The sequence below is a fragment of the Monodelphis domestica genome, chromosome 1 (assembly GCF_027887165.1).
Source record: "Monodelphis domestica isolate mMonDom1 chromosome 1, mMonDom1.pri, whole genome shotgun sequence".
Lineage (NCBI taxonomy): Eukaryota > Metazoa > Chordata > Mammalia > Didelphimorphia > Didelphidae > Monodelphis > Monodelphis domestica.
The window spans coordinates 514074659-514101658 of NC_077227.1; the positions used below are offsets into that span (position 1 = coordinate 514074659).

At 39.3% G+C, this 27000-nt stretch overlaps 1 protein-coding gene across 12 annotated transcripts in view; it reads right to left on the reverse strand.

Annotated features, from left to right (window-relative positions):
- Window positions 1-1198: 1198 nt before the first annotated feature.
- The window catches only part of DTNB (dystrobrevin beta), a 398765-nt gene continuing 372963 nt past the window's right edge, over window positions 1199-27000 (reverse strand). For 4 of the 12 annotated variants that reach the window (XM_016424694.2, XM_016424700.2, XM_016424705.2 and 1 more), the window contains 5 exons: window positions 23105-23264; window positions 22011-22100; window positions 12479-12532; window positions 6216-6251; window positions 1199-3781 (listed from right to left, as the gene is read on the reverse strand). In XM_016424694.2, the coding sequence (XP_016280180.1) occupies window positions 6247-6251; window positions 12479-12532; window positions 22011-22100; window positions 23105-23264 (309 nt within the window). In that variant the 3' untranslated portion in view covers window positions 1199-3781; window positions 6216-6246. Of the gene's footprint in view, window positions 3782-6215; window positions 6252-10132; window positions 12533-21688; window positions 22101-23104; window positions 23265-27000 lie in introns of those variants that run through there. The other 8 variants (XM_056813139.1, XM_007475940.2, XM_056813138.1 and 5 more) reach the window with 4 other exon arrangements.

The window sequence follows — 27000 nt, forward strand, 5'->3', positions numbered from 1 at the left end:
CCCTACCAAAGTAGGTGTTAGAGGCAGGTCTTGAATCCAGGTTTTTTTTTTCTGGTTTGGGGTCAGCTCTCCATCCATTATGCTATCTTTTCTAACACAAGCAAATCTTTTATCATCATCTACTTACCAAGTCTCTGAATCCCTATACCACTCACATCCAGACTGGCAAACTCAGCTTAAGACAATCTTTTATGAGCAACAAATGGTGGTCACTGTGATGTGCCCATTGCTTAGCAGAGATATTTACTCAACATCTGTTGAATTGAATTGAATGCCATATTAATGGCTGGTGTATAAAGAGGTACTTGGCATATAGGCACCAGCCCAAACCTATTGTGTCCAGAACTCTCAGGCATGCAGGATATAGTGATGTGAGGATGGCACCCCCTTTTCTTTCCTCTTTTTCCTCCTGTAGATTCTTACCCTGGCCCTTCCCTGCACATCTGCTCAGAATTCTTCTGTTTCCTCAGCATTGACAGCATCAGATTGCAGCTTTGTCTAATATAGGCCCAGGGAAAACATCTGTGTGGGCACCAGTATGGAAGGTTTCCTTCAACCTGGCCTGGTTTGCCTATTAGCTGAACTTTTTCTAGCCCAGGGGCTCATCTGGTACCTAAACAGGCTCAACAAGATGAGTGATTGCTTTGAAGCTACTCTTACCTGTGGGAAAAAAGAAAGCTTTCCCAACAGAGAGAGCAGCAGGTATAGGAGGACCATAGTCATTCTTCAGACAGGTGCAACTTAAAATCAGAGCCTCAGGGATGGAAGGAACTTCAGCCATCACTCAGGCCAATCCAGAACTGAGACGGAGCATGCATTTACTTTGTGGTCTAGCCAACAAATTATTAAAAAGCTCCACCAGAAAGTGATAGGGAGCAACCGTCTGAGGTAGTCCATTTCAGTTTTGGACAGCTCTAATTGCAGAAAAATCCTAATTGCTCTACTAATATCAGCTTGCCTGTAATGGATGACTTGTCAGTGATTATATGGCAGGGAGTAAGCAAGGAGGGACGCGGCTTTTTGTCTGAGTCTATATCTATAGTTGAAAGACCCACCAGCTGGGAAGGCTGTCAGAACAAATGGAACTGCAGGAAGAAGCCAGAGTACCTCCAGGGTAGTGTGACCAGCATGATAATAACAAACATAATTGACACACAGTGCTTTAAGGTTCGCAAAATGTTTTACACATTATCACCAGAAAAAGTTCTCCATAGAGAAGGAGGATGATTTATTGGAGTCTACCATGGCATAAAGGAAATGAGGAGAATATGGTACAGTAGAAAAAGCCGGAGAACCTGGGTTTGACTCTTAGCTCTGCTAGTTCACTGCTTGTGTGACTTTGGGCAAATCACAACCTCTCTTTTGGAGCCTGGAGATCATGTCATATAGGAATCAGTGGAAGGAACTAAGGATGACTAGCCCGAAGAGAAGGCTTGGTAGCAAAGGGGGGCACAACTGAAGAGCTGTCATACAGAAGAGATGCTGATCTTGTTCTTCTTGGTGCCAGATGACAGATGCACGAGCAACTGTTAAAAGCTGCAGAGGCAGATCTAGGCTTGGTGTAAGGATCAAATCAAATGATATTAAAGCTATTTGTAACCCTTAAAGTGCTATGTTAATGTGAGCTCTTATTATCAGAGGAAAAACCTTTGATTAAAGGGAGCTCTCCAAGAACAGAATGGGTGGTTGTGGGTTCTTTTAATGGAGGTCTTTAAGCAGAAGATGGATGGAAGGGATCGGATCTTCAGGATAGATCGGCTTGGATGACATTTAACATTTCTTCTGACACTGAGATACTGTGAAATGAGTGTTTAGTGGTCAAAACATTATTGGGGAAGAGTTGAAATCCAGCCTCAGATTCTTCCTAGCTATGTGACCCTGGGCAGGTCACTTAACCTCAATTGCCTAGCTCTTAGTGCTCTTCTGTCTTAGAATTAATCAATTCTAAGAGGTACCCCTAGGGCTAGGGTCCCTACTCTTTAAGCAAATCCTCTAAGGCTGAAAGTGTGTGATTTTGCCAAAGTCAATGCTACTCAGCTCCTGGCAGGTATTTACATGATCCTAAAGCCATTAGTAAGGAGACTTATGCTTTCAATCTCCATAAGAACTGGGATAAGAATATTCTCTGGGCTCCTCTGAAGAGATGCCACAATGTGACAATACCTAACAGTCATATAACATATACTGCCAAGTATTTTTCCATGAACTCACTTGATCCAGTCAATAACCCTTTGAGGTAGACAAGAAAGTTATCCCCTTCAAAGCTTCTGTCTGTCAGTTTACTGTCTTTCCTAAACCTGGTTTGAAGAGGAAGAGGGGCAGCTTCCTTCAGGGGAGCCTCAGAGACGAGCCCTGGAGGTCTGACATCCCAGCTCCAGAGCCGTCGGGCTCTCTCTCACCTGGATCGGGCTCTTCTGGAGCTGATGCTCTCCTGAGCACGTGCTGCCTGACTTAGCATTTCAAGAGCCCCCAAAGCCCTGTGAAAGCAGCTCTCCCTCTCATCTCCCATTTTCCTTCTTGGTCCTTAATAGCTAATGTAGCTCTTTTTTGCAGCCCTTTCCCTCTTGTATCTAATCTGCAGAGATATGCTTGAGGACTCGGCCTTAAAGTGTCTGTTGACTATGATTTCCACCCCTAGATTCCTTTAAGGGTCATGGAAAAGGAGAGAGGACAGAGTTAAAGGAGATGTAAACAATCTGTTGTCCTAAGTAGCTCTGTTCCTGCCTGACAGATCCTACTTGTTTCCATAGGAAATCGTCTGTAGCCCCTGGGCCCCGCTCACAGGCCTTCCTTGGCTCTGTTCAGGCGGAGGCTGGAGGTCGGCCGAGGCAGAGAGAATGCAGGGAGCCAGCTGTGGAGTCTGGTGCTTCATTCCAGCCACTGCCCTTTATAAATATTTATAGCAGCTCCCCTTCTAAAAATAACACACTGGAGACCAAAAAGGAGGGGGAAAAAGAAAATCACCAAGAATCGGGACTGATTATCATGTATGCCAAGAACTATCTAAGCACAAAGAAAGGCAGAAGATGGCTTCACCAAATGGCCTCTAGGGAAAAGCAGACAGACACACGTGGCTCTCATCTACACCCTCCCTGGCCTACAGTAAACTTGCCCGTGATTCCTGGTATAGGAAAGGACTGTATGGGGCTATAGCAGCAGTTGAGCTTTCTTTCCCAGGTTACAGAGCATGCAATGTCAAATGTAGCAGAAACCCAATCATGAGAGGAAAGAGTCTATTTTTAGCATGTGGCCTGGGTTTGGGTGTCTACAAAACTGAGCACGGGTCTGAAGTTTTCTTTCTGTGATAGAAGAAAACTTGCTGGTATTTTTTAAAAGGTCAAGGGTCATGTGGGAAAACAGTGAAGACCCCCCTTCCCCCCCCCCCCCCCCCCCCCCCGGGGAAATCACCCATCTTTTGGCAGCAAGTCAGAAAGAAACTCATCAGGTCACTGACACAGGATTAGTGCTTTTTTCTTTCTTTCTTTTTAAACCTCTTGGGAAATTCCTGGTTGTAGAGATGAGACCATGCCCTGAGGGGAGTGGTGATGATGCTGGTACATGCAGGAATCTGAAAGGGAAGGGCCCACCAGTAGGACCCTCTGGCAATCCCTCCCCTCCTCTCATCATCATTGGCTCCCCTAGTCCTGGTGCTGTGGTGACAGGCAGACTGCAGGCTTGGTCCAGGTGTGCACTGGAAAGATGATGGATGGGAAGGTGCCTCTGGGGGAAGGCTCTGCCTTCATCATGTCAATGCCAGCTTGTTCTGTTGTCCTCTGAGTCTCTGCAGGACAGATCTACTGTTAGTAAAACGAGAGATATACATTCTTTCTTGCAATGGTTTCTGGGCAAACACAGTTAAGGTTTGGTATCAGGAGAATAATCTATGTAGGTCTCAGGCTGCTGAGATCCTTATCTTAAAAGCAGAGTGCATCTTGAGATGGGTTGGGCAGAATTATTTCTAGCTCTCCTCTTAGGCAGGGGAATACTGTTTTCTTGGAGTATGGGGGGCAGGGAAGGAAGGTCCTTTGGGGCACCTTTAAAGGTCATGTTTGGCTTCAGGAATAGGGCATATTTCCAAAGAAGGGATAAGAACTGGGTCGTGATGTCTCTTTATCTGCAAAATAAGAAGTCAGCTTAGATGCCTTCCAGCTCTATGAATGTATGAGATGAAAGGTAGCAATTGGAGCTTGCTAAAGATACTGAGACAAAAAGGTTTGGCAGTGGGGATGGGAGAGGAAGAAACAGCATCTGGAAATATTAGGAAGGGAAAGAAGCACTGGCTATAAATTAGGAAGAGAATGGAAACTGAAGGTTATTTCATGTGGGCTGAGATAGCAATAATTTAGAGTTTGTGTTTCAAATGGACACACTACAGTATTCAAGACTGTCATACAAATCCTAACATATTGAGAAACTGGTGAGGAGCAGGTCCCCTGGGCTACATGACCCCATGGGGGAAAGCTCTCTGGGCATCAAAAGACTTAGACCCTAATCTCTGCTTTGCTGTTGGTTTAGCTGTATGACTGTGAATAAGTCACTTCATTTCTGGGGCTTCTGTCTACTTCTCTACAATGTAAGTGAGTTAGATTAGATGGCTTCCAAAGTCTCTCTCATCTCTAGAAGTATATATATGTGTATATATATATATATATATGTATATATATATATATATATATGTCTTCTCTGTTCTTTAGGGAAGTCAGGATTGTTATCCTCAAATTATCAGTTGAAAAAGTAAGGAAGGACTTGCTCCAAGAGAGTGAATGTATGGAGGAGACACTCAAAATCCACGAAGCTTAGCAGAAGAGATAACTATTTTTTCTTGGGCCACTAAGCAATTCTTTCCTATCTAAATACTCTTTGCTGCAGAAGTAGGTTTTTTGAGGATGTCATATCAGCAAAGGAAACTACCTAAAAGTTAGGGTAGAGGAGACTGTAGTTGGGGAGAGGGTCACATGAGCAGAATGAGAGTTTGACTTATCCTAGGAAAAAAAGTCACTGGAGAATTTGTGATTATAATACTATCACTCCTTCCCTTCCTCAAGATCCCAGAAGGTTGTTCACTGGTTATAGTTTTGGGGACTAAGCAATTCTTTCCTCATCCTGTTGTGGTGAGTAGGGCACTTAGTCTAAAAAGTTTGTAACCTAGAAAGATGATTATAGGGAAGAAAACAAGGGAAAAATGGGATGAGTAACTGAAGAACCTGTGCTTCAAGAATTATACTGTTAGAGGTTCTGAGTTCAAATTTGGACACTTTCCAGCTGTGTGACCCTAGGCAAGTCACTTAATCCCCATTGCCTAGCCCTTACCACTCTTCTGCCTTGGAACCAACACACAGTATTGATTCCAAGATGGAAGGTAAGGGTTTAAAAAAAGAATTATACCTCTGCTTACAATGTCCCCTGGCATTGCAATCTGATTCCACCCTTTTTTGGCATGAATTAAGCAAATGTGAAGTTGTAACATTTGGGAGAAGGAACTAGAGTCAAGGTCTTTAGCTTAAGATGAAGAAGGTATGAGACTGGGGAAGAATGAGACTATCTCAGACAGTTAACCAAGCGTTTTTCTTGTAGCTTATGTAGGAATTTATAGTTTCACATTTTTCTAGGAGGTGGGAAGGCATAAGAATAGCCTGCCACTTTTGGACAAGAGTTAGCAGATTGATATCATGGGACCATCACTTGCTTTGCAGACACTGTTTGATCCATGACAGCTTACCATCAGTCTATGATGCAAGGATCTGTGGTCAAGTTAATGTTCCAAAGATGGGGGTGGGGAATAAGAGGGGAAAGATTGGGGAGGAAAAAGGTGCTGCTGTCAAGGGTAGCCTGAGGGCACTGGGAAGTTGTGCAGATCCATTCTTTTACACTCCACCATTGGGTACAGAAATTGACAGCTGCTTTTAAGTCAGTGACTTCTCTGATTTGCTAACCTCTTCCCAACTCAATTCCCCAAAATAACAACTTCTCAAAGAAGGCAAGTCACATTTAGAGTACACTTCCTGAAATGTACTGGTTTTGGAAAAAGGAATAATGGGGTAGGTAGACTGACAGATTTTAGAGGAAAGAGAGACCTTTTATAATTCAACATGGCCAGGGTCTGGGTAGTATATTTTGTAAGCAGGAAAGAGGGGAAACTAAGTGAGGTGAGAGTAATATGAAGAAAGAAAGAATGGGATGAGAAAAGACAGGGAGCAAGGTTAGACCGTACTCACTTGTGCTACCCTTTGGTCCAGCTTCTCCTGGCTAACCTGTGCAGCAGAAACAGAAACAAAATATTTAAGTCACTCTTGAATTTCCTATCTAACAGCAAGCTTTTCAGAGGCTATTTGCCCTGTCTCCATGATTTCTTAGTTTTCCTTTTTTCCTCTTTGTAATTGATTTCAGGCCCCTCTAACTCTTACTACAGGATTGAGCCAAGTAAGATTATGTTGTCCTTAAGTGCAATTGCAATAGTCCTAAAGAAAATACCCATATAGAGGAATGTCTGGCAGGGGACAAAAATCAGTAGGAATCTCTGACAGACAGATAGATATCATAATGAATGTCAATGAGGTACTAATAAGCTGTCTCTAAAAATGAATGAAATAAAAGTGACCTGAACAGAGCTATATTTTTTTCTGTTTTTGTGCTATGCATAAAATGTTGAACTGTAACTGTACTCATCCTTGAAGCCTCTAACACTGCCTCAGAACCCAAGACATTCAAAACTATTTGCTACCTCCAAAGATATTTTGGGATCAGGTTAGTAGATGCAATGTAGGGAGAGGATCTAAATGAAGCAGAAACACTTGAAGGAGGGAAGTTATTGGGCAGAGTTGGAAAGGGCCTAGGTTGGGCAAGAATACAGTTGGGAAGTTTGCAAGAGTCATTGAGTGGTCTTTTGATCCCATTTTTGTGTTGAGACCAAAACTGCCTCACTGAGACAAATTGCATATAATTTTATCTGAAGGAACTGATACCATTTTCATTTTATTCACTTTTGTTCTATATTATTGATCTCAGTAACTCAAACCAGAGAAGAATATTTAACACTTTATCAGCTCTGGTAGTTTCATATACAAAAAGGACTAATTTCAGGAGCATAGCCAAATTGAGTGAGCTTTTATTACTAGAGTGAAACATGCATTTTGGTTTCAGGGCCACATTTCAAGTCCTTTAAAATTTTGCAGGCCACAAACTAATGGTCCACCCCAATCTCCTGATACCTCCACCTCATCTACAATCCTGCCCTGTGAGCAGATACTTCCAACCCTCTTACAGGAGGGAATAGTCCCAGGTATCTGGAGACAAAAACCTTGTACATCTGGAAGAGCAAATGGTAAAAATGAAGAAGAGATTAGGCATAAACATCAAGAAGGTGTGAGGCCAGGAAACATAGGTCAGGGACAACTATACCTGTTGCTGCTGCTGTTCCCATGGTACAGCATTCTGATTTTAGTTGTCTGTAGAGAACTGGAATCCCTCACCAAGTAGCCACTGCTTTCTCTGTGGTCCATCTACCCAGTGCCATGATTTTAACAAGTTATGGGTTGCTAAGAAGGGAAATGAAATCACTGCCAATTGCACCCCCCTTTCCCCCCCTCTTCCTCTAACATGGTAAGGTGGCTAGTAGTGGTAGTCTCTCGGTGACCGAGAATGACAATTGTCTTTGTGCATTATCATCTATTGATGTACCCTCATGTGGCTTTGAAGTCCAAAGACTGAGGCGCAAAGTTTGTGGCATATGGGGCACCTCTCGTAACAAGGTGGCTACATATTGGATAACTCAAGCTTGTAGATCTCTAGTCCTCTATCATGATACTTGTCAACCATAATGGTACTCTGGGCTAGTATTTGGCTTATGGAGAACAGCTTAGTGAGCCAAGACTGTGGTGTTTCTCAATACTGCTTCAATTTACATATTCTAAAAGCAGTTTAGGATCAAGAGTAGACCCTAAGGGGATTATAACCAAGCCTACTCTTGCAGGATGGCTATTACCATTGGAAGGCTAAGCCCCTAGGGCAGTCTTCTCCTGTGGTATATCTGGAGTGCACACCGGAAACTGAGGTGATTACACAGCATTTCAGTTTCTCTGTCTGCAGGCTGTTTAAATGCTACAGATGGGCAGAGCTGTGTGAAATGGTGAGCTTCTTCAGAAAAATCTCTGCCCTAGGGAATGTTAGGTGTTGGGTCTAAAGACAACAACTCACTCATCTTCTTGAGTTCAAATTTGGCTCTGACACCTACTGTGCGACCCTGGGAAAGTCACTTAACTGTTTCCCTCAGTTCTTCATCAGTAAAATGAGCTAGAAAGGGAAATAGCAAACCATTCTAATATCTTTGCCAAGAAAACCCCAAACGAAGTTAGGAAGCGTTGCGCATGATGGAAACAACAAGGAGCATGTTAGATAGACTTTGGGATGCAGGGTACAGAATAACCACCAGTTAGTTCCCCCCTTCTTGGGTCAGGATTTTCCTGGCAGGCAACACAGAGTATTTGTGCCAGGATCCAGGGACAAAGCTCACTTATTTGACATGAAGAATGTCATGGGTTAAAAAATAAAAAAGACATAGTGGATGAAAAGGTGGTGGGAATAAGAAAAGAGTCTCTGGGGAATGGGTACTATTGACTGGGAAGGGAGATAAATGGAGAATGAAGAGGAAGACTATACCTTTATAGACAGGAACAGTTCATTTACAATAATGGGGACTGATCTACACTAGTTGTATTTGCATGTTGATGTATCTTAAAATCTGTACATTTGAATCTTACCTCTCTTACCCCTCACAGAAATTTGGCTCTTCCCTTGAAGACTACCCTCTCCTACTGATGCTTCACTTTCTCTCATGTTCCTGATTCAATGGCCAAGGTGGAGATAAGCACCCACTACCATTTCTGGACCACCATTCTCCCCTGGCCATTTACCATCAATCTATGCCATCTTCTTCAAATCATTGTAACTATAGTCTCTAGTCCCCTATGACCCATTTCCATTTTTTTAGATGCTTTTAGTACCTATTTCATGTTCTTCCTTTTCTCCCTGTCCTCTGTATTACATTCAGCAACTTTAATGTTCATATCAACAACCTTTAGACTTGGATTTCAAAGTGCCTTTTTCTTTTTGCTTCCCCAAGCTCTCAACTTCACCCTATACTGGTCACTTCAAACATAAGGACCATGACCTGGAACTCGGTATCACAAGGCTGTGTTTTCCCTCGAAACACAATCTCTTTATTTGTCATCAATCTCATTGCTCTAAACTGCTCTTCTCAGGTCTTGTAATACTCAATAGTAATTTTACCCTGTACATTAGCTGGCTCCTACTTACAAGAGTGTTTTCCCAGTCTAGATTCCATGATGGACGACTTCAATATTAACTTCATCTAAACATCTACATGAACCCTCAAACTATTATCACTCTACCTCCTAGTCCATTTTTGGTTCTCTTCTTTCAAGACTGCCAAGTGCTAATGGATAAGGCACAAAATTACTCAGACCTGACCTATTAAAGACTATTGTCCGACATCAAATTGGCTTTCTGTGCTACTTGTCAACTTTAAAACAAATTTCTGTTTATCTCTACTATTCCCTACTATGGCTATTCCAGATCTATTCTCAGACCTTCAAATCTCCCTTCACTATTTCCATTTTAGCAAATAACCTTTCCTCCTACTATGAGAATGAGGTTCAGAATGCTGCTGATCTGGAATAGAGATGAAGGTCAGTTAACTGAAGAAATCAAGGAACTATTACGTCATGTTACCATCCTTCCATTATCTTTATCTTCTGGCTTATTTCTTCTCATTTTCTCTTAACCATTTTTTTCTTTATTTTACATACTTACCTTTTAAAATGAATTCTACAGTCATTTCCTTTAGGGGACAGCATATAGCATAACAATTTTTTGGGATGGGGTGGTGTGAGGTATGCCTAACTTCCAAGCAGAAAAAAGGGTCATTGTATAGCTAAAGTACTTGCACCATTGGACAATACACTTACTCAAGAGTGTCCAAGACACAAACCTAAAGAATCTTTGGGCCTCTGAGTTCACAACCTTGGCATGTTTCAGAATCATGCCAGTAGGGCCATAAAATGTCATGAATATCCATACCACATTGCAAAGAAAACTCTAACAGCCTACCACTTACTGTATGATTGGACTCTGTACTATGAAAAAAATTTGGCAGTTGCTTTAAAGAAATAATCTTGGGAAGGCAACAGGCCAGGCAAAGACTGGTAAAGCTAGAGAAACAGGGGTTGCCAGTTTCAGTATTTCTGGTTGTATGGGCCATTAGAAAGAAGAAAAAAGAAAATTTAGGTAGACTTGTTCCTTCAGGTCCTGTTTCTTGCCTGGAGACATTTCCTGATAGGCTGCTAGGTAGCCTCTAGAGAATGTACAGAGGTTAGTCTTCTCTATGGCAGAGTGGATACAGTAAAAGCTCTGTAATTAAAAGATTTAAGTTTTGAATTCTGTCTCAGATACTTATTTGCTGTGTGAGCATAACCGAGTCACTTAATCTATCAAACTCTCAGCTTTCTCATATGTAAAGTGGAGATAAGAATTCTTAGGTAAGGATGGTGATCAAAGGAATCAATTAATCACCCTACTCTACTTAAAAGTAACTAGCAAAATACTTTAGCCCTTATATCAGACTGAGAGGGCAAATCCACCTGGGCTTCTGGGCTTTGCCCCAGTCAAGATTAAATATGTACAACCCACAGAAAGGAGCTGAGAAGAGCTCTTAGCTAGAGGACAAAATAAGGAACCTGGAGAACTTTCTGTCCTTCCTTGAGCCATATTTTAAATATGTAATTTCCCAAAAGTCAAGGCATAGCTATATTAAATCAGTGAATACAAATGGGCTACAGGCTCCACATCTGATTTGTACCCAAAGTTTGGGGATCTTGTAAAAAAATGTTACTTATTAAAACAGAAACAAGTAAGAGTCAACAGAAACTATAGGTTATTGGAAGCTGCCGAAGAAACTAACTTAAGAAATGGTTTGCTTACTGATGAGAGTAGGCTAATTTCTCAAATTTCAACATGGAAACCAATAGGTAACTAATGTAATAAGTAAATTGTAATCTAGTTGTGACATGCCCAAGGATAGTGATCAGCATGAAAAGTAAGAGAAAAAAGGGGCAAAAACCAAGAATTTCTCATTTTTTGTCCAGTTACACTTTCTCAGGGCGGAGTAACTCCTTTTTAGTTCTAATTCTGTGATCCTGGGAGCCATGTCTATTGAATCATGAATGTACTAGTCCCCAGGAAAGTGTTTTCTGTAATGAATTTACTCTCTCTCTCTCAGAATCCAACCCTGAAATCATGCTAGACATCTATGACTGAACTGCCAATGGAGCTACCTCTTCTTTTTCAATACCACCTCAACTGCAACAAATAGGTACATTCCAAAGCTAAACAGAACTTTTCACTTTTGGATAATCTATAACTAGAGTTTCTTCTTATTTTGGGGTATAATCAAGAGCTGACTATATCCAAACTTGCTACTTATTTATTGGATATTGGTAAGAAGAGCAGGTCAATTTTGCAGTAGCTATGGTTCTAATCTAATCAGGAATTTAAGCCCTCCTAAGGGTCAAAAATGCCTCATCTTACCACTCCCTGTGTCTTCTGACAGAATATTAGCCACTGGTTTATCTACTTAGGAAGCGTGTGGAGGAATTAAGGTATATATGTGCAAGGGTTATGGGCCACTGAGATATTTTGAGAAGAAGATTGAAAAAAACCAGGATCTGAGTAGTGCCATTACTGACATCAGTATAATCTATTAATTATCCAACTACAGGAGCAGATGGACACATATCTAAAGACAGAAGGTATGATGGAGCAGATAGACACAATTGTACTTACTTACACTGTTATTTTTCTACTGTAATAGTTTATTGCTTTTTGCCTCAAGTCCAAACCTTTCTTCCAGGCTTTCAAGGTCTTCCACAATCTGGCTCCATTCTACCAATTAAACACATTTACTACTCTAATATCCTGAGTCGCCATGTGGATTTCCCTCCCTCCTCCTCCTCCACTCATCTAAATTCTACCCATCCCTCAAGGTCTAGTCAGAGTACCAGCTTCTCTATTTTTTTTTTTTGATAACTTTTGATAACTCCAGTACACATGGACTTCTGTTTGCACTTATAATCAAAATGACAATTGAGCCCTGAAAAGATCTCTAATTGTTTCGTGTGTGTAGTCTGGTACTGTTTCTGAGTAGATTATAAACTGCCCGAAGGGAGAGGCCATGTCTGATATTTCTTTGATATTCTTGCCTTCCCTCTGGCACCTTCACACCCCAACAAGATCTAGTGCATCATAGATGGTCACACAGGAGGCTCAGCATTTAAATGCTTGTGGATATAGGGTTATCATAGGCTTGGGAAAGTGGCGATAGGAAGAGAAGTACAGAGGCAGAGAAGGGAGAGATGTATGGCTTGGCCATTCTTCTAGGCCAGAGAACCTGCCCAGCTGCCTTTACCTCTGTCTTTCCCATTCTGTATCTTCTCCTCCTCTTCCACTCCACCTTTCTCCGCTGAAAAAATAGAAGTCCAAGGAGGCCAATGACCCTTCAGCATAGTGAGCAGCATAGGAGGAGCAGGGGAGGTGACACATTGGGTTGATGAGTCCTTCGTAAGTGTTGGTAATGGAAGATTACAAGGCTTGTTTGGTGGATGTGTGCGAGCATGTTGGATGTGTATGTGCATGTATGCATGCGGGTGCAAGGCTGGTAGAAATACCAGCAACACTCTTCATCAGAAATGAATAGAAATCAGACTTGACTATGATGTATAGAAACTCCAGTGCAGCTTTACTATGAGCTCACCTTTAGGATCTTTGTTCTTCCTAAGAGGAATAATCTTTGTCCTATTCTCTTAGAGCAATATAAAGTTTAATTGCAACTGAATGAAGGACTAAGGACCTTTATATGATCCCTTCTGATTGATAAGGATTTATAGTGATTTGTAGGAATACACTGAATAAAAAATTAAACTGAACCATCTTAATTTATCCTGAGAAAAAACTGGCAAGAACGAGCTAAATAATGTTTATAGGCTTATGGATTTAGAGCTGAAAAGGACAGGTCATCATGTCTAATCTTCTCATTTCATAGAGGAGGAAAATGAGGCCCAGAAGCACCAAATGACCAGGCTGATGCTTTATAGATAATAAAGAAATAATCAGAATAGGATGAGGATTCTCTAATTCCAAATCCAGTGCTTTGACCATGATAGCATACTGTTTCCTCTAACATAGGGTCAGTCTTGAAATCGAGATGGCAGATGTAAGACACAATAATAAGAAATGGAATCATTGTAAGTTCTTAAACGGGAATGGCATGATGAAAGAAAAGGCTGAGGCAGATCAAAGCATGTCAGAGAAGGAAAGATCATTTGATTTTACACAAGAAGAAACTGGATCACAAAGGAGTGAGTGCCCAAGATTATATAGTAACATTCAAAATACTAGAAATATGTGAGATGGGTTAGAAGGGAGAAACTGGGGGGAGGTATTATTCTATAAGGCTATTGCAATAATTCAAATGATGAAAGCAGTGGGAGGAGAAATGGAGAGAAAGGATAGCTATGTTCTACCCTTATCTTTATAGGATCAGACTGTTTGTGAAAAAAGACCCAGTTTGAACACTGAGAAATGATACAATGACACTTAGACATGTTGGTATTGTGGCCTGCTTATAGGTTGGTACTCATTTTCAAAGTGGTGAGTCCATATTTATGAGCTGTTTGGTAGAGGTACTGGGCAAGTTTATTTTTGTAAATTAATTTTGATTAGAGGTGTTGGCCAGGGAAGAATTGACTTCTTAAGGTGCCAAGGAAAACAAGGATACAAATTAAGAAAGCACTATGGATCTCTCCTCCTCTCCTCATCCTGATATACAGATGAGAAAAATGCTAAGGAAAACAAAAAAGGTGTTAAGACAAATGGATAGAACACATGATACAACAATAAACGAGAGAGAAAGCAGAACTAGTCAATTCCTACTTTGTTTCTGTCTTCATTACGGTGAATCAGGGTACAAGAAATATAGAAGAAGGAACTGAAGCTTAAGATAAATGAAGAGACAGTAAAAGTTGACCTAGACAGTGAAGTGAATATGTATTCTCATCCAGATGAACTTTGAAGATAAGAAATCCAAAACTATTGTCATTGAAAGAGGCTCCAGAAGAATGATGATGGTCATGTACTACTCCAATTTTCTTTCTTTCTCTCTCTTTCTCAGCCATTCCTCAAGACTTTGTCATAGGTTCCCTACTCTTTTCTCTAAATACTCATTCCCTTAATAATCTCATCAATTTGCATAGAATTAACTATTACTTCTATGCAGATGACTCATAGATCTAGATATCTAGACACAATTGTTCCCTAGAACTTTGGTCCTTCATCCCCAGTAGCTTATTAGACATTTCATATTGGATATGACCGGAGACTTCTCAAATTTGACATGTTCAAATCTGAACTCATTACCCTCTTCCAAACTTTCCTGTTTCTGTTGAAGAGATCATCATCCTTCTACCCTCCCCAGTTTATTACTTTGAGGTCTTATCCTCAACTCCTTCTTCTTCTTCTATCTACATACTACCATTATCACATCTCTTGAATCCAAGCCCTTTTCTCTATGCACATAGCTTATCACCTTAGTTCATACTCTTATCACCACCTGTCTAGATTATTGAAACAATCTCCTGATTGGTCTCTCTCTCAAGTTTTTCATAATTCCAATCCACCCTACACACTGCTGCTAATGTGATTTTCCTTAAATATAGATTGGACCATGTTTCTCCCCTTTTCAATGAGCTCCAGTAGCTCCTTCTTACCTGAAGGTTAAAATGTAAACTCGTGTTGGCTTTTTAAAAACTTAAGTTCAATTTTATTTTATTTTCAATTTTATATTATTTCTCCTCCTTTACCCAATGAGAAGGCAAGAACACAAAACTCATTACAAATACATAAAATCATGCAAAGCAAATTCCTGTATTAGTCATGTCCAAAAGAAAAAGAAAGAGAAGAAAATTTGTTTCAGTTTGTACTCTGAGTTCATTAGCTCCCTGTTGGGAATGTGGATAGCATGTTTCATTATGAGTTCTTTGGAATTGTGTTGATCAGAATTACTGTCTTTAAAATTTTATTATCTTTATAATATACTGTAATGGTATAATTTTTTTCTCCTGGTTTTGCTCACTTCACTTTGCATCAGTTCATACAAGTCTTTCTTGATTGTTCTGAAACCATACCCTTTGTTAGCTGATAAACCTTTCATGATCTGGCCCCAATTTATCTTTCCAGCCTCAATGAATATTACTTTTTGTCCTGTACTTTATCAACCCATTCAAATTAGGCATCTCCTGGTTCTAAGATACTCTATATTCCATTACTATGCCTTTGTAGTGCCCATCCCATATGCCTGGAATGTCCCTTTTCTCTACTTCTACCTCACTGAATCTCTTTTTCTTTAAGATGAAGCTTAAATACTAGTTTCGACATGAAGCATTTACTGATCTATCAATTACTTTAGTGCCCTCTCTCCCAAACTATCTTGTAATATATTTATTTGTATTTCTTCATGTTTATTCTACAGGTATATATTTGTATATATACCTTCCCTTAGAGATTAAATTCCTTAAGAATAGAGATTGGTTAATTATTGTAATTAATCCCTAGGGCCTAGTACAGTGCTTGGCATAAAATAGGTACTTAATAAATGTTTGCAATTGACTGATCAAATAAGACAGTGCATTTAAGGCATTTCTTGATTCTCAAAGTGCTATGTAAATGTTAGATATTGTGGACAAGTCCAAACTCTCAAAGCCTCTTTTCTCCTTTGTAAGTGGAAATAATAATAAAATATCATGGAGCAATTTAGAGCAAGTCATCTTAGTAAACTAGAATGTAATGCCTAAATGTGAGATATGATCATTATAAATTTTATCAGTGGAAATAGTAATAAGGATTGCATTAATAATTCCTGTACTATGTTAAAAAAATCAACTGCACAAATACAGAATGGGGAAGAACTGGATTAATGTCAGTTCATGTGGAAAATATCTAAGGGTCTTAGTTATCTACAATCTCAAATTCTGACAGAAAGACTGTAGCAAGTATTGCCACAGATTGTAAGTCTTTGGCAAGAAATGGAAGCATGTTGTAAAATTGAGATTTGAACTTTGGACTCCATTCCCCAGGAGTCCTTGCTAGCTCCCAGAATGCCCTCTAATCTCACTGAATTCTCACCTGGGACGAGAGCAAAATTTTATTTAAAGGGTCTTCCCCATAGGCGGGCTCTCTTTACTTCCTGTCTCCGCTGGCAAACAGACCGCCTCATGATGTGAGTGAAATTTTGGGTGGGCCTTATGGCCCACCTGGCACCTGCCTTTTCGTACTTGTATATTCTTAAATTCTCAACCTTTAATAAACCTCATAAAATATAATACCCCTTGCAGAGAGAAACTAATTTCTACCTGCCTCAGTCTCCCCTAAATTTTAACTGTTACAATGTGGAGACACGTGGGGTATTCTCATGATTCTTGAGCTCCTGAAGAGAAAGGCAGGGTAGAATTTAAAGAGCTAGTTAAGAAGGTCATATTTGGAGGACAGGGACTGGGAGCTGCCTTGGATGGGTTCCTGAAAGGGAGAAGGCATATTTGTTTGGAGTCATCATACACAGTGGTAGTAACTCATTTGACTGTAGAAGTTCTTGGGATAGGAGAAACTACTACGACAAAATGAAAACAAGAAACAGGCCACTGTTATCATCGTCATTACCATTACTTCTGAGAAACATATTGAGATGTAATTTTAATTAGCTGTCTTGGGGTTGCAACTGGAACATATCAGGATCTCATCAATTTTGCTTAACCTAGGAGTGGTAAGAACAGAATTCAATTTTAAATAAGATGTTTACACAGTCAAAACTCCTTCAAAAAGACCTTTGCCTTCAAAGCTCTGCCCTAAACTGCTTTGTCCTAAACCACTTTACCCAAAGAAAGAAAAAAATCAGCTATTACCAATGAAGTATTCAAGCAACAAGATCTTCCTAAACCATCTTTTAGTAAAATTATTCCAAAAGAAATGGAGAAGAAAATTACTCTTAGAAAAAATTTTAAGAGGAGAAAGCAATCCAAGCTCCATGTCAAAAACCTCCTTTTTAAATGGAAGATAAAAGGGGATTTAGATATGACATCAAAGAAACATTCAAATATCTATCTGATCTTCTCAAAAGTTAAAGATAGTTGTGGCAGTCCTATCTATATGCCAACTTGCAGTTGGGGAAAGGAAGAAAGTGTTTCAGAAAAGTCATATAAAATAAAAAACTTCTTGATGGACAGTACCTCGGAAACTTCAGAAACAGAAAAACATTAAAAAACCCTATCTTCTAGGTCCCTAACACCTTTAAGTTCACGATCAGGACACCTATCCAGCTACAGAAAAACTGATAAAGATGGCATAACTACCCCAGACTTGGCATATGTATCTTTTGCAATGCCCTTTATGACAATGGCAGAAGATAAAAATGAAGCTAAAAATAAAAGTCACTGGATTTCTAAAGTGAGACCCTCTAATGAAATAATGAGCAACCACATTTTTTCATTTGATAAACTATCAGTACCAAGAGAAAAAGTCTAATACAACAGATAAGACAGAAAGGATCAAAAAAGGAAGAAGAAAAAAACTGAATCTAAATTATCAATAGCACCACTGGATTCATCAGATTTATCTCCAGAATTACTCTCCAAATTCGAAGATGAACACGATGAAGAGAAACTTGCTGTATATGGGGAAGGTTTTTTTAGTAGAGATGCAACAGATGTAAATAATCCAAAGCTAAACCTTGCTAGAGTAGCAGTTTTAAGATGTCATCAATATGGAAGAAATACACTTAATTTTAAGGTTTGGCCCAGATGCTTCATTAGTACTGGAGTGACTTGAAGTTGTGTTCTGCTCTTCCCCAGTAACAAGTTAGTTACCTTCTGACCTGAGAGGATCATCTTCCATTGTCATCTCTTTAATCATTTCTGGATGTTCCACAGGGTTTTCTTGGCAAAGCTATCGGAGTGGTTCATCATTTCTTTCTCCTGTGGATCACCTTTTGTTGTAACTATCCAGTTGTCTGACCTCACTATCTTGGGTAACCCTATATGGCAGAGTTGATAGTTTCATTGGGCTACACAAGCCTTTCTGCCACAACAAAGCAGTGATATTTAATATGCCCTAACTGTCTATTCGACCAATCCACAGACGTCATGTAAAAGATTGATAAAAGTGAATCCCAAACATGTGATGTAAGGTGCTGTGCCAATTAGTTCATTACTTTAATATTGATTTAACTGTCATTTGAATTTCAATAGATTTTAAAGGATCAAATAAAAAAAAATTTTTAAACCCTTACCTTCCGTCTTGGAGTCAATACTGTGTATTGGCTCCAAGGCAGAAGAGTGGTAAGGGCTAGGCAGTGGGGGTCAAGTGACTTGCCCAGGGTCACACAGCTAGGAAGTGGCTGAGGCCAGATTTGAACCTAGGACCTCCCATCTCTAGGACTGGCTCTCAATCCACTGAGCTACCCAGTTGCCCTTGATCAAATAATTTTTAAAAAAACCCATGCCCTCAGTCTTAAAATTATTTATTGCTCCCTAGGTGGAAGAGTGGTAAGGGCTAGGCAACTATTTGAACCCAGGACACCCCGTTGCCAGTTCTGGCACTCTCTCTACTAAACCACTTAGCTGCCCCCAAATCAAACAGTTTTTTAAAAAATCACCTAACTTAAAAGTGATTTTAATTAACTATTAAAAATTGTGGTATATGAATAAACTGAAAGTTATGGATTTGTGGAAGAAAAGGCATAGAGGTAGATTTTAAAACTGCAGAAAAAAAGATGGACTAATATATGGTTTAATCATTGATATCTTTTTTTATTTGTAAATTTCTTCTAGGGCTTCTTTATTGACAAATGCCCTAAATTAAAAATTTTGGCTCATATATTGGTATATATTAACTTGTCCTTCAATAATTTTATTGAATTTCCCCAAGAGGTAAGTTCATTTCCAGCTACAAATAGTATTATAATTTATCATTTTAATATTGTGTTATATTGTTGGTGTTATATGGTTAATCATTACCACAATTGAGAAAAATTGGGGGAAAAACTGATTTACAGTATCCTATATTTTTACTGTCTATATTTGCAATGGAAGACAATTCTTAGTAATGTAGGTTATAGCTTGGATCCATATCAAATTGTTTATTTACAGACCAAAAACTATTGTGGCCCAGTGACCTAGACCCTGAAGATAAGATTACAGTTAGATTTTGTTACATATTTATATGATTTAATAATGCCTATGATGTAATTTATGCTATATTTAAACAGTGAAATGAAATGAAAACAAATGAAGCTTTTAAAAAAGCACATAATGATCAGAGGCCAGTGATGAAAAAAGGATATTATATAGCTTCAGCTAATTTACATTAATTAATATAGGATGGATCAAAATATTCCTCCTTAGGAAATAACATTAATAGCCAAATACAAGATGGATTCTTTTGAAAAAATATTTCCTTAAAATTATGTCACATTAAATGAGTAATCTAGTCAAGTAAAAGGGATGATTACATTTGCATCTTCTTTCTTTTTTGCTTGAGTTAATTCAAGGTGTATTGTTAGGAATAAAATTTAAACTTAGAGACTATAAAAATAGAAGAAGGTATTATCTGAAAATTTCTGGACTTTGACTTAAAATATTGGAATGACTGTATGGGAATGGAATATACCTAACAATGGGCTGATGAGGTCACATTAAAAATGAAATCAAAACTTGGAAGTGAAAAGAAAAAAACCAACTGTTTAGGCCAAGTTTGATACCATAGAATCAATACAGTGAAAGAAAAACAGCAGCAGGGACAACCAAATATTCATAGGTGACAAAATCCAAGAAAGGGTACACAGTAAGACTCATGGACTCAAATATTTATATGCAAATTCACAAAGTACAGATAAGCAAAATGAACTAGAAAGCCTAACAGAAAGGGGCCATTCTGATCTTATATAAATATCACAACTTAGTGGGATGAAGCTCATGATAGGAATATAGTTCTAAAAGGACATACCTGCTACAAAAGGGTAAAAGTAAGTAAAAGGGTAGGAGTAGGAATAGGGTTGTATTGTATGGTAATTAGATATATTCAACTGAGGAAATCAAGAAACCAGAGAATGGTTCATTAAAATTAAAATGATAAAAGGCCTTATATATGAAAATCAGGACCTACTTGGAAAAAAGGAGACAAGTAGGGCTGGAAGTATATGATAATCAACTTCAAGTATAAAGGGTGGGAAAAAGGAATAGATTAGTTCTACTTGGCTCCAATTAGAGCAATCCAAAAGAAGTATAGTGAATTGTCCAAGGGGGTAAAGGGAAGTATTGAGATGAAAGCTGGATGACCCCTTGCCAAGTGTATTTGCAGTAGGGATTCTTCTTGTTCAGGGATTATATGGCATGTGAGTTCCTTTCAGCTCTGAAATTGTGTGATTTTATAAGAGAAGGCAGCTAGATTGTAAAAACCATAGAAGAGTTGGAAGTTAGAGGGCAATCAGTTTATTTAGTAATTAGCAAATACATAGCAGTTAGATGATGAGAGGGTATGGAGAAGGAGCTATTCTTTGGCAGTGGAAAAAAGAGAAACACCAAGATTCAGGTTTTGATGGACAATTTTGAACATCAATTTATCTTTCTTCTTTTGATCTTTATCAAATCAGGTGGAAAGGAAAAGAAGGGGTTAAAAGTCTTTGATAGATTACTTCAAGAGCTAAGTGAATCCAATCAAAGAAGAAACTAAGCATTATAATGTGAATGAAGAGAGTGCTTGGGATTCTTTTATTCCAAGGGAAGTCAGATTGGAGCCAAGGAGTCAAATACACAAATGCAGAAGAATGAGCAACAATGTTCTAGAGATGATAGATCACTGAATAAGATGTATTTGCCCAGGATCTTGAATACTGATTCTGCCACTGACTGATGTGTGACCTTGGACAAATCACATTTTTTCTGTAGGCCTTACTTTCCTTATTTATAAAATGAGACTGTTCGACTACATGATGTTTAAAGTACCTTCCAACTCTCTATAATCTTAGAAATGACAATGCCATCTCTCTAATTAGGGTAACTAGGAGCTGCAGTAGCCTGGGATAAAAATGATCAGGCACTTTTGTCATTAACCTGGATTAATGATGTTGAGCTGTCCTCAAAGCAAGGTCCAACTCCAAGAAAAATTTATAGTGAATTAGTTCTATTCAAATCTAGAGAAAAATCAAGGATAAATTTAGCAGCAATTGAGTAAGTTATCTAAATGTACCAAGATGCTTGCACTAAAAAACAAAAGATAACAAATTATTCTAAATTCTATATCTAATTTATAGACATTTCTAACAATACTAGTTAATGCCTATATTTTTCTGTTTTAATAGCATTTGTTGTTAGAAAAGGTTTATTTTAGTAAAAAAGGCATACTAATCTATGTCTTTTAGTTAACACAGGAGACCAAACTGTTTAGACCAAGAGACCCTAAACAAAGCAGCACTGTCCATTTGTAGTCAGCTTATCCTGTCATAAAACTGGGAGGAAATAAAAAACCTCCTGGTGAGCCTATATTTGCAAACTCAAACTCAAAAAGGCAAATATGAGACTTTTCACATTCATTCTTTTTATTTGTTGTATGTTCATTTTTGTTTTCATGAATTTTCATCATAAGGTTAAATTTGTGCAAAATGTACAGGTATCTATAAAGACATGTGGGTGCTAGACACTAAGAGGTAAGAGACCACGTGTTTGAAGAAATAATAAATAAAAAAAAATAAGAGTGATATGGCTGATGGAATAAAGTCTGCCCTTGCTTAAGTGGAAATCCTTAATAAAGGAGTTCACTTGTGGGATTTATGAGGTTAGAAACATGTGTATGTATGAGAGGGTGATGTGGAGATGTGAGGCTGGAGCTCTGGGCTTCACCTGAATGGAGTTCCTTCACCAGAGATGACATGGTGTTGGTGATGGAATCAGCAGCCACAAGCAGATCATTGCGGAGGTTTCTCCTTGTACCTGAGGGGAGTCAGAGCAGATGGGGATGCCAGAGTGGGCATAGAGAGGAGATATCCAGGTTGATGAGCCACTTCTGCAAGATTCCCAGACACAGCCACAGAACACCTGAGAGGGGCTGGCAACATCAATGCCATCTGTTTCCAGCCACAGAAGGTGGGTTCTCTGAAGCCCCATATTGCATCTCAGGATGCCATATAGCAGTTTGCTATATGCTATATGGAGCTACACGCTAGCCTCTTTCTGTTTGCCCATTTCAGACAAATATCAGACTCCTGCACCTCTGTTCTCTTAGGAGCTAACTATATCAGAGGGGGTTCAGGACTAAGTCTGTGGCATAGTAATTTTGCATTTTTGTTTGGACTTGATTTCAGTGCCCCTTCCATCTTCTCTAAGGGTTCCCACCCAGGCAATCTAGCACTTGCTGCTGCTGCTATTTTGCCACCAACATCAAGGTCCCTGGGAGAACTAGCCTTTTCCAAACCTATAGTTGTGCTGTTGTCAGCAGGTCTATACAGGAGATGGAATATAGATGATATGTTAAAAATCTTACCCACAGACCCAGCTATTCTTTCTTTAGTCTGTTTTAAGCCTTCCCAAGGCAGGATATTACTTTGATAGACATCTACCATATGCCCTTCATAGGAAGGAAGCAAAGCCCAAATGACAAGAAGGATGTCACTCCTAATGATAAAGGAAATATCAGGAACCAAAGATGGGTAAAGATCTGATGGGCATTTGGTCCAAATCTGAGTCCTCTTCTACAAGTGTACCAAGACTGTCCTGTCCTGCTTATATTTAACACTTTCAATTTCAGGTAAGCCCATCTGAAGGGAAAAATACTCTGGACTGGTTCTTTGGGTTCATTTACTCAGCATTTGCACGACGATTTCAATATTTAAAGTTTAGACTAAAAAAAAAAGGAAGGGCCTGAAGAAAGCTCAGTAGTGCTCTTATACATAGTTTCCCAACCCCTCTGCTTTCCTTGCTCTAATGTGGAAACTTACCTTGTGCGAAGGCTTCCTGTATGTCTCCCCCAACTCCACTCAGTGAGTCCTGCTGCCCATGAGTAGGAGTAGAGCCAGCAGATGTCGAGCGGACTGGCATGGGCATTGGGCGGCCACTTCCATGAGTTGGAGATATGTGTGGGGATCCTGTAGCCTGGGCCTAGGAGGAACAAAGACATAAAGCAGGTTATCCCCGAGTCACTGTTGTCTTTGTTTTTTGGAGGGGGAAAAGACCCTCTCTTTTATCTATCTTGGGTCACTGCTATAAACCAATAAGGCAACTCAGTCAAAGATTGTGGCAAATATTCACATCATAGGTGAGTCTGAGAATAGGTCACACTATCCCCTGAGGAACTGAAGAAGGGATGACAAAGATAAATGAAAAAAGGGAAGGAAGATACAAAGCAAGAATAAAATGTGAACTGGAGGGAAAGATAGGAATAGCACTGAAGGAGATTTAGAAGGAGCAGACTTAGACGAGGGGTGGGCTTTGGGTAGACAGAGCAAAGAGAATATATGGATCAAAGGATTGTACAACTCATTACAAAACAGGTGATGCTGCTGAGATGTATGTGACAGGGATTTAACTGTGGTTGGCTTCACAGAAGCTGGAGTTCAGCATATATGTCATGGTGAACGCAAATTCAATGAGCCTCTGCTGAAATCAGCCAGCAAAGGAGGACATAAGTGAGAGCTGGAGCTGCTAAATAGAAACTGACTCACAATTTTGGAGGGCCCACAGGAAGTTTGGGAGGAGGTGTGGTATGATGGGTATGACATAGAAATAAGGTCAAAGATAAATAATCTCTATCTCACAATCTACCCACCATGGCCACTCCTGAGGGCCCTTCAGCAAAGGTCTAAGCTCTGCTGTTCAGAGAAAGAAACACAAAGCTTGGAATATAGGTCAGGAACTTTTAAGAAAATATAACTGGGAAAAATTAAGCCATGAAGAAAGGCTATGATTTGAGGATCTCAGAAAGATAAATACAGAAGGATCCTGTCTTGGACAGGTTATATTTATGACCCTAACAAGACATTACATTATTCATCATCAGAATTTCAACCTGTAAATGGCTTTGGGCTAAGACCCAAGCTAAACATATGATTCTTTGCAGAAAACAGAGAATATAAAATTTTAAGAATTGAGGGTAGTGGGTCATTAGAGGTCATTTAATCAAATTTTTTCATTGTAGGAATTTCTGCTATAAAATCTTTGAAGGAGCTGGGAACTTATTACTTCACCAGGCAGCCAATTCCTCTATGGGATAGATGAATGAATACATGAAAAAGCATTTATTAAAATCATATTGTGTGACAAACATGGAGGATACACATAGAAAAACCAAGACAGTTCTTACTCTCGACAAGCTCACACTCTAAGTGGGTGAGACAACATATAAAAGAAAATCCAGATGTAGGGTATATGGGAAGTTCCAGACATCTTAAAGATTTAGCTTTGGGGCCAATGGCAAGGCCCAGGAATTCTAGTTTACTTCATTGGGTCAGATGACAGTGCACAGATGGGAAGTCCAAACAGGGTAGGAAGCAGTGAGGCCTGGTGGGCTTCTATCTCACTGACATGAAGAGTTCGTTCCTCTCATCCCATTCAAGCCATGTGAGCAGTCAAGCAGTTTGGATATGTCCTGGCCAGAGGATGGAATAAGAGGAGGGAAGGGTGATCTCAATGATGGCAGGTCTTCTTGCCACCTGGAATTCCTAAATGGGTTCTAGGCTGTCCAAGGCCAGGGTCCAGGGTGAGAACAGAAATGTTAAAATGTTTTCTTTCTGTTCAGCTCATATATGCATCCTTGTAACTTATATCCATTCCTCTTATTTTTGCCCTTTGGTGCAGCTTTTTTAGTCTAACAATCACTTTGGGTATATGGAAACTTTACATTAGTCTGTACTATTTTTTTGGTACTCTAAGACAACCTCTGGATTTTAAAAGGAGAATGTTTAATTTTAAGATTGAAGTTATAATGCACTTCTTCAGCCCCTTGCTGAATAATGAGGGGAGATGGGCTATTTGTTTATCTAGGAAAGAAGCCTGTTAAGATAGCTTTGCAGAGAAAAAGGACATGTGCTCTGTTGGCCATTCTAAACATTACTCCTGGCATCTGGAAGACTGGCCTCTAGTCCAGAGTAAGGTTTAAGGGCTCCAATCAAAAAGTTTGGTAAAGGGACATCACCAGGAGCATAAAGAGTACAGGGAGGAAGTAAAGGCTTTTCCCTTGGAATCCCAGCTGGATTGAGTAGGGGTGCAGTTGGGTTTGTGCTGACTCTGGGCCATGGTAGAGGAAAAGGTAGCTAAGAGAACTGCTGGACACACATGGTTGGTGCCTTCTCTTTCTCTAGCTTGCTTTTTATAATTTAATAAATAATTATAAATTATAAATTATGATATGGTCTCTGGAGAATTTTAATCATAACAGGTATACAATATTAGTGATAGACTTCCCCACCTGTTCCAAAAGCCTAATGAAAAAGGAAAAAAACCATATAACTCACTAGAATTGGTGAGAAAAGTGGTGCTACTCCTTATAAGACCCAGAGGAGTTCATAATCTTTATTATGTCATGATGAGAAACAAAGGGGAAAACATGGCTCTGCAAGCCTCAACCATGGCAGTACCACACATCATGCAATCTGATGCTTGAGGCTCATTTTTGACTTCTAGGTACTGTTTCTCATTAGCAGGAGAGTAGAATTTGATTCTACTTCTAGGACATTTGTTCTTAATGTAGAATATAGAACTAGCTTTATGAAGACTGCTAATCCTTAGACACAATCTACTGTTTTTCATGACATTAGCCCAACTTTTTTCTCTATCCTTGTGTAAAGTTTATTCATTCTTTTCATTCAGTCATTTATTCAAGTACTTGAATAGATTTGTGACAGGTCTACCAAACAGGGAGTCCATCACCATGCTGGAGGCCTTTTTCCCCTCGGTATTTCCAGAGTACCAGTGGAACACTCTAGCAGCCTATTTACCATCCCTTATTCTTGCCAAGTAATTGATTCATCTTCTCTTTCATTCACACAGTTCCTTGATAATGTCCTTTATTTACTTTTGTCTTCTTCAAACTTTCTCATTAGTTATATGTTTCAGCCTGACTAGCCCCACCATGTGACTACATTGTCCTCTATCTAATTCTATATACAACACCAATAGAATATCAGTATTAAAAAAATACTTTAAAAAACTCTCATGTTTTGTCTTAGAATCAATACTATGTATCAGGTCCAAGGCAGAAGAGTGGTACGGGCTAGGTGATGGGGGTTAAGTGAAATGTCTGAAGCTAGATTTAGACCTTTACTTTCTTTGGAAACCCTGGGCCAGTAAAGAGTCAGGCAATTTCGGGAAGACAGCCCAATTTGTTCCCTGCCTTTTCTTCAACTCAGGACCCAACTTGCTCATTTATTCTGTTTTCCCCAGATAAACATATATCTGGGCAAATTCTGTTGAGCATTGTCAAAATGCATATTGAAGTATGGGCAACAAACATTTCCATCCACTTGTAGATTATACTGGTCAAACTCTTTTGAGGAATTATAGATCTCTTCTTGAAAGAGATGTTTAATGCAATCAGTGCCAAAGCCCCCACAAACAGAAGCATTTGGTAGATTTCACAATTCAAAATCCTTCTTTGAGAGGACTGTGGGATAACTCTTTTCCATCACTGCTGTGAATACTTTTGATCAGCACATCTTTCTCTATTTTAGGCTTCATTTGGCATTTAATATCAGAAGAATGTTAAATGGGGTTATTTCTATTGTTCTATCTTCCAAGGAATCGTAAATGATTTTGACACCTGGAATGGGAGAAACTTTGTTATAAAAGAGCATAGAAGGTAGCATTTGGTTCTAATGAATCAAATTCCTTCCTTTTGCAT